This window comes from Hordeum vulgare, chromosome 7H, assembly GCF_904849725.1.
Source record: "Hordeum vulgare subsp. vulgare chromosome 7H, MorexV3_pseudomolecules_assembly, whole genome shotgun sequence".
Classification (NCBI taxonomy): Eukaryota; Viridiplantae; Streptophyta; class Magnoliopsida; order Poales; family Poaceae; genus Hordeum; species Hordeum vulgare.
Window position 1 is genome coordinate 4,278,506 of NC_058524.1, and position 11,903 is coordinate 4,290,408.

Here is an 11,903-nt window from a genome sequence, read left to right on the forward strand (position 1 = left end):
TAATATGAAACGGAGGGAGCATAATATATAAAAGCACAAGATTTAAAAGAGTGCTCTCACATGATGTTGAGAAAAATTGTGAAGGGAGAGAGAATGATTGCGTGACAAGAATGAAGAGGGAGAGAGAAACAATTTCTCGTGTAGGAGTTGAAACCATGAGTTGACACATATTCTTTAGTTAAAAATTTATTTAATCACTATTTTATATTTTTTATAAAAATAATCATCATCGAATAATCTTTTCACATCATATTATCATATTCCTGTGGCAACGCACCGACATCCAACTAGTATACATCATCCAACTAGTATGAGATAAATACACTGTGAGTGCCTTAACTTGTCCGACGCGGTCACTTTGGTTCCTAAAGTTGCAAAATACGCAAAATCGGTGCCGTAACTTGTCCCTTCGTTCAAATATAGTGCCTCCTCGCGTATTCAGCCGTATGTAGCGCACAAGTGGCATGTCAGATTGTCGTGGCCCACATGTCAGTGGCTGGTGGCGCGCCGTGGTGATGTAATGCTGAATCTTTTACGGGGAACCCCCTGCAGTTTAGTTTAAAATCGCATAAAAGCCCTTGTTCTCCATGTATATGGTCAGTTCCCTCAATTCCCAAATCAAAAAAGGAAATCCCTAATTCTATACACGCGACCACGGCGGCGGCGCCATCTTCTTCGATTCGTCCTTGGCCGACGTAGATCTAGACGAGGAGGACAGAAGGCCGGCGTCATTTCTCCCCCCCTTCCTCCTTGCCGGTAGAGATGGCTGTATGCAACCACAGCAAGCCTGAGCTCTTTCATGTCACCAAAAATCATGCCAACTGTAAAAGCCGGTGCATTCAGGTCATTAGATGAATTGAATGTGCTAAATTTGTGCCTAAGCTTGTCTCCTTCTTCTTTCGACAGGTTCAAATGGCTGTCATCTAAGGCATCTTCAGGAAGTTCACCTTCAAAGTCCTGCACAATCTCCTTCTCTCTATGATCATCAACATCTTTGTCTACATTGTCATCAAACAGATCATCATCACCTTCTGCTACTTCATAATCACTCTCATAAAAGTCCTCATCTGTTTCAACTTCTTCATTGGCATCATCTCCATGTTCTTCACTACTGTCATTTGCATCTTCAGCACCACTATCATCAGTCTCACAATTGCCATCTTCTTCCTCAAATTCCTGATTTGTAACATGTGAGCTACTGCCTTCACCAAATGACATAAATCTTTTTTGCTTTCTTGTAGTTACATCTCATATGTCTTGGAATTTCTGGATTGTCAGAGTTGGGTACATTTTCTTTACCCTTTGCCGACTTAACTGGAGTAATAACCCTTGGGAGCTCATGCATCCCCACTCTCAACACATCATCAGTGCTTACTGACTCTAGGGTGTCAGCATGATTTACCAGTAGGAGCAAGTTTTTGTGATCCACTGTTGCAGCAATCATAAGGACAATGTCTGCATCAGACGCAATCAAATGTAGCCATCACACATAGAATTCCTAGGTTTGCTCGAGTACACATCAATCTTGAAGATTGCTCTATTATATCCCAATTGGAGAAGGAAATCGTCAATCCACAGAATTGACCAACTATCAGTGTCACAACCATCAAACCAATCGACTTCATGATCCATGTAGGTCATGTTGCTATCACTTCCACAAAAAAAACCTTTGTGATGGATCTCAACTCAGAACATTCCATCAAATTGTACTGCACAAATAAGAGAACTATCACTGCCACATATCCAAGATCATCCCCTTTCAAATAAAAAGTCCCCTCCTTGAAACCCCCCCAAAAAAACCTAGCCCTATTACGCCTGAAAAGGGAGGAACAACACAGAAATGAAGGTACTAACAGTAGGAAGGAGGTCCCTCGCCTGGACGTCGACGACGCGGGCCATCCATCGCCGCGGCCGCCGCCGGTCGCCGTGTCGTGCCGCACCAGCTTCGCCGCCGCCTTGCAATGATCGGGAGAAGAGGAGAGGGCACGAAGCGGTGCGACTCAGACAGAAGAAACAGGGGATTAAGGGACCGTAAAAGAAAATCACCACGACGCGCCACCAGCCACTCACATGTGGGCCACGAAACTCTAACTTGCCACGTTTGCGCTACATACGACTTAATACGCGAGGATGCACTGTATTTGAACGGAGAGACAAGTTACAGCACCGATTTTGCGTATTTTGCAACTTTAGGAACCAAAGTGACCGCGTCGATAAGTTAAGGCACCCACCATGTATTTATCTCAACTAGTATACATAGATACGGTCTGGGCAGAAATTCTGGAAGAATCGTAAAGGCGACGAGGAACACAAGCCGCCGCCGCCGGTCTGTTGCCCTTCCGGTCTCCCAACCCTAGCTAGAGTTCTTCCGGAATCTACCGATCCACGAGGCGAGGAGGATCACGATGCCGCCAGGGGGAGCAGGGGGAAGCGAGCATGGCCGCACGGGAGAGGAGCAGAACCAGAACCACCCGCCGGCGATCCGCCGCCGCGACGAGCCCCATCCCGCGTCGCCGTTCCCCGCCGTAGCTTCTCAGGTCTGCTCCATACCTCTTCCCCCAACCAATCTTTCTTCGGTCCATGGAACGGAATCGACCGGGAGCCTAATCAGTCTTTCTTTCTTGGGTCCGTTCGTAGAAGCAGAGGAAGAAGAGGAAGCCAGCGTCGGCGGCAGCGGAGAGCGTCTCCGAGGGCCCCCTCGTCGAGATCCTGGCGCGGCTGCCCTACCGGTCGCTCTGCCGCTTCCAGTGCGTCTCCAAGCAGTGGCGCCAGCTCTGCTCCGACACCATCAAAACCATCAAGAGGGCGCCGCAGACCCTCGCCGGATTCTTCCATAACCGCCTGGCCGGCAACCTCTGCTTCAGCAATCTGTCCGGGGGGCGCCCGTTGGTCGACGCTTCTCTCCCTTTCCTGCGCGGGCGATACCAAAGATTCAAGCTCCAGCAATGCTCCACCAGCCTCCTCCTTTGCAAATGCTGGGGATGGTTGTCGGAAAACGACGAATTTGATTTCGTGGTGTGCAATCCGATGACCGAGCAGTGGACCGTTCTGCCTCCTATAGAATGGCCGGATGACAAAGACGACGACGACGACCCCCAATGTTTCAAGCTGAGGTATCCTTTCCTGGTTTTTGACCCGGCCGTTCCGTCCCGTTTCGTGGTGTTTGCGCTCCTCATTGAGTCGGTCGACGATGTGGCGATATACTCGTCGGAAACCAGGCAATGGACTCCGAGCAGTGGATGGGAATACATGGAGTATCCTGCTGTTGTCCCCGATTGTGCCGTCTTCCTCAATGGCATGATGCATTTCTTGCATTTGTCGATCGATGACCCTTTCATAGCCGTGTTGGACATTGAGGGGGAGGTTTGCCGGAAAATTGCTGCCCCCGATGGAATGCTAGGAGCCACGCCTGGCTATTATGGTTCGGTGGGGTGCTCGCAGGGGCTCCTGCATGCTTGGTACATGGATCCTCATGATTACGAGCTCTCTGTGTGGGTGCTCAAGGATTATGCTACTGAAGAGTGGACCCTAAGGCATGCTATCGACGTTCCACAACTCTTTGGAGAAACAGAATCCGACCAAGAGGAGGATTGTGACCAAGAGGATGGCTCCTGTAAGTATGAGATGTTTGCAATTCATCCGGAATACAACGTGATTTTCCTTACTGACCGGAAGGCGGTGAGTCTGTCGTATGATATGGACAGCGGGCAAGTACATCCGATGTGCGCTTCTGGAGATTTCCTGGGTGGTCTACCTTTTATTCCCTGCTTTGCAGACTTGGCTCTCGGATGATCACTAACGCCTCTGCAAAAATCACTCTTCTAGTTCCGTTGCATTTGGACATGTCCTACTATTCCAAGTTATGCTCTTCGGTTGCATCCGTTTTCTAACGTTAAACAATGTTGGTCAATGGTAGAGATTTTGTAAGAGAGAAGCGATCCCATGGATAATGTTTGGTTGCATGAATTACCTAGTCACCTGACACCTAATATATTTGCTTTCATGCAGTACTAATTATTGTGGTCACTTGTTACCTGTTCCCGTCAGCTGAATGTGAGCTTACTGTTATCTATGTTTAGAAGTATTTGTATTTTCTGCTCTTTATTTCCATTTATATCCAGCAAACATATCTTCAATAGTAAGAATTGCTGTCCATACTAAATATTGCAGATGGTCTATTGTATGACAGTGTAAAAAGATGTCAGTGTCATTTATGAAATAGATGAATATACATAATTTCCTGTTTGGCCAAGATTCGATAGAAGGAACTCTGCAAAGCCTACTTGTGCATCAAAACCAAAGATGAGAGATGCAGTAAAGAAGATGACGACAAGTAAATGCTTTACCTTCAGTTTAAGGAGTCAAAATTTACTTGAGAAACACCTATCACTAACTACTTTGTATTCATAGACAGAGTAGTCACACGCGTGGTAGGTTCTAAACTTTACTTCATTTTAGAACTACAATAGTAGCGCGCTTACTTCTAGTGGCCTGTCAAACAGGGCTTTTTATCCAACATGTCTAGTCTCCCATCGAATCATAAGCCTATACTTACCTGAATCCGATCGACTATACTTACCTGAATCCGATCGACTAATTTCAGAACCATACCTGTACTGTTTGTGGAAAGCAATTTAGTCAGGAAAGTAATTTTTGAGTTCCCTGACAAGGTAACCCCAACTGGTCTCCACTCTTCACTAGCATATAAAATCAGTGCTAAATATATTGTCGTCCGCATTTAGCATTGTAATGGATTGCTGAAGTATTTAGTATCAGTTGATAAGGTTCCAAACTAGTACCTGAAAGTCTGGCTGTTTGTCTTTTATATCATGTAAGTCTATATATCCTTCTTTTACATTTTCCCTAAACTTTTGTTTTCATTGTCACCAACTGGGTTGAGAAAGATTCCTATGCATCTACAATATAAAAGCTTTTCGATAAAGGGCACTTTTATTATCTCAAAATGTAGCATTAAGTCGATTTTTGTTTTCCTTGTTTCTTGTTAGACTATTGGTGTTTGGTTGTGCGCATTCTAACTATGCAGAGGCCAGATGATATTCTTAATAGTTTGTACAGTTCAAGGTTGATGCCCTCAACCCTGTTTTATAGTTTGTGAAAATGACCTGCAGAGGGGTTGTCAATCAATACATCACCCCACGTATGTTTTTTAGTCTTATATTTTGTTCTTCTTAAGATTTTTCCCAATCAATGCATGATTTAGCTTTCTTGAGTTTTTCACTGAATGCAAATTTCTCCTTTTTGTTTTTCTTTTGTATTTGGTTGCCGGGTGTTTTTTGTTTTGAAACTTCAAGATGTCGATCCACAAGAGGAGGTTATAGAGTCACTTGTGCACATAAATGCAGTAATTTTGTTTAAGGATCAGCTCTGTCGTAGTCATACGTACAGAGTCTGCTAGAACGGGTACAAGTAATCGAATGCCCATCTTTTCATCACATAACCAAAACTGACATAGGTTGAAAAGATTCGTTTTGATTTTTTATCTGTTTATGATTTTAAATTCGGGTTTTGACAATATTTTTTGGTCTATTGCAGTTTTGTTCTTTAGAAAAATACTAAAAGCAGTTAACGTTGCATTGTGGCTCAACATCCCCGAGTGGCGTATTTGTGCTGGTGATGGCCAGAGTGCATTGCTTCTTCGGATGGCGGGCTCTACTTCGAATCTGGATGGCAGAAATTCGCTGGAGATTCGTCTCCAAATGTGGCTTCTATTGCTCATGGATTTCCATGATGATTTAGGGCTTAATCGACTATATTTCATAGTTAAGTTTAGTAGTGTCAATTTTTCAAAGTCAGGCTGTCATGCTTGCTATCTTTTTTTTGAGGGGTAAAGCCAGACTTTATTGATCAAAAACCATAAAAAGCGGGATACAATTTAGGTCATGTGGTTGGTCAAACCAGACATGACGACCAGGACCTAAAGAAAGAGAGAATCTCGCTAACTTATGTGCGTCAACATTGATCGTACGACCTTCAAAAATAAAATCACAATTGAAATTCACCGCCCTTGCTCTAGTCTCTTTTATAATAGCACTATAACTACCATGGTGGCCGGACTTGATGTCCTCCACGACCTGTTTTGAATCCGACGAGATGATGAAATTGTGGAGATGCAAGTCGGGTGCCAATGAGATGGCTTCATAGCAAGCCATAGCTTCGAGTGTTGCCTGGTCTTGAACTCCTACCACACATAGCGAAGAACTTCCCAGAAAATTTCCGGTGCTACCATGTCAGACTGCCGACGCTGAGCCTCCCATGCCGGCCTTGACCGCCGCATCCACATGGAATTTTGCAAACCCAGGTGGAGGAGCTTTCGATCATTGAATGGAAGAACTAGCAGGCTGAACTATCGCTATCGTCCCCGTGTTTCTATTCTGTAGAACTTCTAGCTCGGAGATGAACCTTGAGACAAAAGAGTGGATTTGCGCTGGAGTCTAAAAAATTCCCTCATGAATCGCCTTGCGTCGTGTCGTCCAGATAGCCCACAACGTCACAACCACCTTGACGAACTGGTCATGAGATAAGGAACTCGAAAGAGAGAACAACCATTGTTTTGCTATCGATTCGCTGGTCGCTATCAGAGATTGTCCGAGGGAGTCGTCAACAAGAGCCCAAGAGCACCTTGACGATGTGCATTCCAGAAGTGAGTGACACCACAAATCAGGAGAGCCACACATACCGCAAGAGCTTGTCATCCACATGTTTGTGTGTTATCTTGACTTTTCATGGAACTGGAACTTTTCACAGATTTTTCCATGACCCCTCCTCAGATTGAGCTCCCAAAGAACCGGAAGTACCTTCAAAAGCCATGCCTCTCTTCGCTGCCTAGTGGCAACCAGCATCCTGTACGCTGACTTGACTGAAAAGAATCCCTTCTTTTCGTAGTGCCAGCTCCAGAAATCAGTTAGTTGCATAGTGCATAGCGGAATAGAGACTATCCTCGCAACACCAAAAGGGAAGAGGACTTGTTCCAGGCACTGGAAATTCCATGTTGCTGTAGTAGCGTCAATGAGCTCCGAGACACGTGATGGAGGGTTTTGATAAAGGCACCCGTAGGGCCTCATCATCTCCTCTCTGGGGATCCAGTTATCCGTCCAAATGTTTTTTGATTCCCTATTGCCAATCCGCCTGATCAGACCTTGTTTTAGAGTGTCAATACCTTCCATAACCGCCCGCCAAATTTGGCTCGGGTGATTACCCAAGGAGGCCTGCAGTAACATGGTGTTGGGGTAATATATACCCTTCAGCAACCGAGCGCTCAGGGAGTCAGGGTTTTGTAGGAGACGCCATGCCTGTCTGGCCAACATAGCAAGATTGAATAGCTCGAAATCCTTAAAACCAAGTCCACACATGCCTTTTGGTTGAGTCATTGCTTTCCATAAAACCCAATGTTGTTTGTGTTTGCCGCTTTTACCCCTACCAGAACTTCCTTATCAACATATTCAGGTGCTCGCACAGGCCCCTTGGAAGCTTGAAACAAGACACTGAATAAACTAGCATTGCCTGCGCAACTGATTTGACCAGGACCTCCTTTCCCGCAGCTGAAAGCGTTTGTCCGATCCAACCTTAGATCTTGCTCCACGGCCTCTCTTTGAGGTACTTAAAAGCACCGCTTTTAGAGGACCCAATGTCTGAAGGCATGCATAGATATTTCTCGTTCAGGGTTTCATTTGGGACGATGAGCAGTCCTTTAATCTCTTGACGAACATTGTTTGGAACACCTTTACTAAAATAGATAGATGATTTGGAGTAGTTGATTCTCTGACCCGAAGCCTGACAATAGATATCCAACACCTGGTTTACCTCGGTAGCTCCAAAATTGTTTTCCTTGAAAAGCAACAGGCTGTCATCCTTGCTATCTAAGTCATCTATATTTAGACCATAAACTTGCAATACTTGTGTTGTTTTTCATCGTAAATATTTTGGTGGCATACTTTTTGTCTAGGTTCTAGTGAACGTGGTATTTTGATTTGCCACACATGTGACCTAGAGCAGCATGCGTTGTGGATTCTTCTTCGGTTAGTGGTTCTCTATTTTCAAACTCGCTAGTATTGTTCCTTTCTCTTTGTGTGTCCAGTTTTGTTTGCAAAGTCCTATGAAATAATTTGTAGGTTTAGTAAATCGTCTCAATCAAAACGGTCGAAATAATTTGCTTTATGTGAAAGAATGTGGTTGCTATTTTTTTCCTCGTGCCTATATCCATATGCTTGCAGATATCTCCATCATACACTAATTCCTATGTCACTTATCCATTGATGTAAAGCAATGCAACTATTAATTTGTCAAAATTGCTAGACAATATCTCCCACTCACTCACACCATATGGTGTTCTTTTAATAGATGATTTTGTTGTATATAGTTTCGTATATTTGCTACTCACCAAATTTTAATTCGGAAGTCATTAACCATGCATTAGAAACCACTCATCAATGTTCGGTGTGTTTCCGTATAGGGAAAGGATATATATATGTTTCTTAGCATTCCACTTTCTACTAATTGATTCTTGGAATTGATTCCCATGCATAACACATACAGTAGCAATCAAATTGATTTGGGAATTTTGGATTTATTATCATCTCTAATTGTCCAAACCCAATTATATCCAACAAGTGATACTTAATTAATTTAATCCTTGTGATTGCTCCATTCCCTTCTCAATGACAGATTTACTAATTTCAAGCGAGAAGGGGCGAAAAAATGATCTAGACCACCACCACAATCTGATTTTAAGTAGTAAATCCACCATATAAATGAACATTATGAACTACTGGACTATTAAGCAGAAAATTTATATCGAATATTCATAAATTAATGTCGGGGCTGAATTGTTTTGCGAGGAAAATCAAATAACACATCAATAGTTCATCTCATTAATTTTCAAATCTTTAGAAATTAATGCTAGATCGAGACTAAAATAGGAAAACATAAATGACTATGAGAGGAAGGGGGTGACAAACCCTACATATAAATACAATACACATGCATGATAGACAGCCAACCAGACTAAGAATTAGCCATGGCTCGTAAAGTTTTCAACGTTGTGGCATCCGTCCTCATATTGGCGTTCCTCATGTCTTGCGGTAATAAGGAGATAATGATCTTCCATATAGGATTTTTGTTTATTTAAATAAAAAATAACATTTTTTAGTTTCTGCAGATGTGGTTGAAAGCACATGCCATGAGTATACCAGCAAGGTCACTTGTCGCGAGTCCTCGACATGTAATACATGGTGCAAGTACAACGGTGCTAATGATGGTCACTGCAATAAAGGTTCATGTGTGTGCGTGGATTGCGGGTGGCGCGTGATGGGTTCCACTTGAGTTGTTCCTTTGTATCGAAAAATGTATTTGCCGACGAATGGTCTTCGCGCTCCTTGAATGAATGTGTTACAATAAATCAAGAATTGCTTTGATAGGTAGTGAATGTGGTTGTACCCTTGATAACCTAAGATTAAAGCCTAGGTTCCTGATGCTTGTTCCTTGTTGGGGGTGGTCTGATGTGGAGCCCTTGAAAATGGAGTCGCTGGTGCCGAGGAGTCTGCATTTTCACTAATTGATTCCCTTGCATAACACATAGCAAATCAGATTGACCTGGAATTTTTGATTTATTATCATCTCTAGTTTTTCAGTCCAATTAAATCCATTAAGTGATAATTACTTGAAGGACCCTGATAAATGCCACAGTGTGGCATGAAGCAATTTTGTCCTAACGTTTTTTTATGGCAACTTTAGTTACAAGAGGATGACAACTTAAGTTGTGAAGCATGACAACTTTCTGTTTGGGTGGCAAATTTCAATTCTTTTGGATTTTTTTCCGAATGACAACTTTCAGGGCGATGTTACTTCGTGCCACACGTGTGACACTTATCATTTGGGCACTTTGATCCTTGCAATTGCTCCATTCCGTTCTCGATGATAGATTTACAAATTTCAAGCGAGAAGGGGCGAAAAAATGATCCAAACCACCTACATGATCTTATTTTAATTAGTAATTCCCCCCATAGAAATGACCATTATGGATTACTTGACTATTAAGCAAAAGATATATATCAAACTTTATAATTAATGCCAGGCACTATTGTTTGCGAGGAAAATCAAATAACACATCAATGTTCACCTCATTAATATTCAAATATTTGGAAATTAATGCTAGATCGGAAAATTTTGGCGAGGAGACTAGCTAAAATAGGAAGACATAAATGACAATGAGATGAAGGAGATCAGAAACCTTCCATATAAATACAATACGGATCTATGATAGACCGCCAACCAGATTATGAATTAGGCATGGCTCGTAAGGTTTTTAACATTGTAGCTTCATATCGGCGCTCCTCATGTCTTGTGATAATAAGAATATAGTGGCATCTTCTCTCCATATAGCACTTTTGTTCATTTAAGTAAAAGAAATTAACATTCTTTCGTTTGTGAAGATGTGGTTAAAAGCACATGCCATGACTATACCATCAAGATTCATGCTACTTATGGTAGGTGTTGGGATTCCCCGGAAAAAATAAAGTAGTATATATAGTAGCTCTTATATTAGTTTATAGAGGGAGTACTTTCTTCAGTTAAGAAATTTTTTTATCTAATCAGCAGGATATGATACACAAACAACGCGAAGGAGCGCCTGACACGTGACACGTGGCGACAGCGCAGTAATGCTACACGTAAATAAGTTTATAAGGGTTCTACAGGCAAGTGGATTTTGATTGGAGATTAAGAAAGATGGGGTCCCACCCCCTTGAAAATCAGGAGAGAAGAGCTTAGTTAGGAAAAAAAATCCTAATCAGCGTGTAACCTTTTGTAAATTTTCGGATGGTGATGGTGATGGTGAAGACAGCTAATATTATTATTATTATTATTCCAAGGCGCCTAATAAAAGCACCCCAGCAAACACAAGAAAAGTAGAAGATAAATGGGCCTAATGCTTATGGATTTCATGATTGTTGTACAGCCCGCGATGGCAGTCCGATGATCATCTGCATCGCTGATGCCGACTGGCAAGCCCTCGCAGCTAGCCCAATCGGCGACAAGGACGAGCAGGAGGAGATCGGTGAGCAACCACCTACGGAGACTGGCAGTTCTTTGATCGTCTCAAACTTTGGAGGAAGTTGCTGGGGAGCCTGAGATCCCAATGTGGGACAGCGATGACGATGGCGTGGTTGACCTCAAGACAAAGGCCGAGCTGCAGGAGCTTCACATTGCCCGTGTCGAAAGCTTCACCGAGTTGGATCCCAGGAAGAATCTCTGGGTCCATACCCGCTTCTGCAGCTTCAATATAGGGGAATTCGACCTTGATAGAGAGTGTGAGTAGTACACTTACACACATTCCTTTGGTTTAGGTATTGATTGATGCATGATGTGATAGCTAATTAGTAAGGAGAGAGACAAATTACTATCTCCATAGTAGGTAGTAACATAGAGGTGGTAACATAGAGGTTTTCATTTATTATCTTATAGGCTCATCTTGTCTTGATATATGTGATGTTACTCATACTATGAGTAACTAGCTATGTTAGTTCATAGCATACATCAGCACACAACATGGAGTACATTGGTTCATCTTCATTTCATCTACGGACAACAAAATTCTTGTGGGACACAGCATATATCAGCACACAACATTCCTTATTTCCGCCCCATCAAACAGGGGCTTCCTCTTTTCTCGAGACAAGAATGTTGCTCTCCCAAAAAGGAATGAGACCATATATTCACATACTGCCAAAATCAGTCGTCAAAACACCGGAGTACCAAGGATTCCTTTCAGTCTGGTTTGCTGGCAGGTCAAGATAATAGGGCAGACCAGAAAATAACATACGCTACATCGTTGGATTGGATAACAAGCAACTTATGTCCCAACATCAAGAAGAAGAGAATTACCAGCT

The 11,903-nt window shown here is 42.9% G+C and overlaps 1 protein-coding gene and 1 long non-coding RNA gene across 3 annotated transcripts; both read left to right on the forward strand.

Annotated features, from left to right (window-relative positions):
* Positions 1–2,264: 2,264 nt before the first annotated feature.
* LOC123407785 (F-box protein At5g49610-like) lies at positions 2,265–4,014 on the forward strand. 2 transcript variants are annotated; one of them, XM_045101002.1, is made up of 2 exons: positions 2,265–2,537; positions 2,638–4,014. In XM_045101002.1, the coding sequence occupies exons 1-2, from the start codon at positions 2,406–2,408 to the stop codon at positions 3,790–3,792; spliced, it is 1,287 nt and encodes a 428-aa protein (XP_044956937.1). In that variant the 5' UTR covers positions 2,265–2,405; the 3' UTR covers positions 3,793–4,014. The 2 variants fall into 2 exon arrangements, with proteins under 2 accessions (XP_044956937.1, XP_044956938.1); XM_045101003.1 differs by having other exon boundaries at positions 2,644–4,014.
* A 4,982-nt stretch (positions 4,015–8,996) lies between these two features.
* On the forward strand, positions 8,997–9,585 carry LOC123412166. Its single transcript, XR_006613434.1, has 2 exons — positions 8,997–9,098; positions 9,176–9,585. It is a non-coding gene; the product is annotated as an uncharacterized LOC123412166 (long non-coding RNA).
* Positions 9,586–11,903: the final 2,318 nt, after the last annotated feature.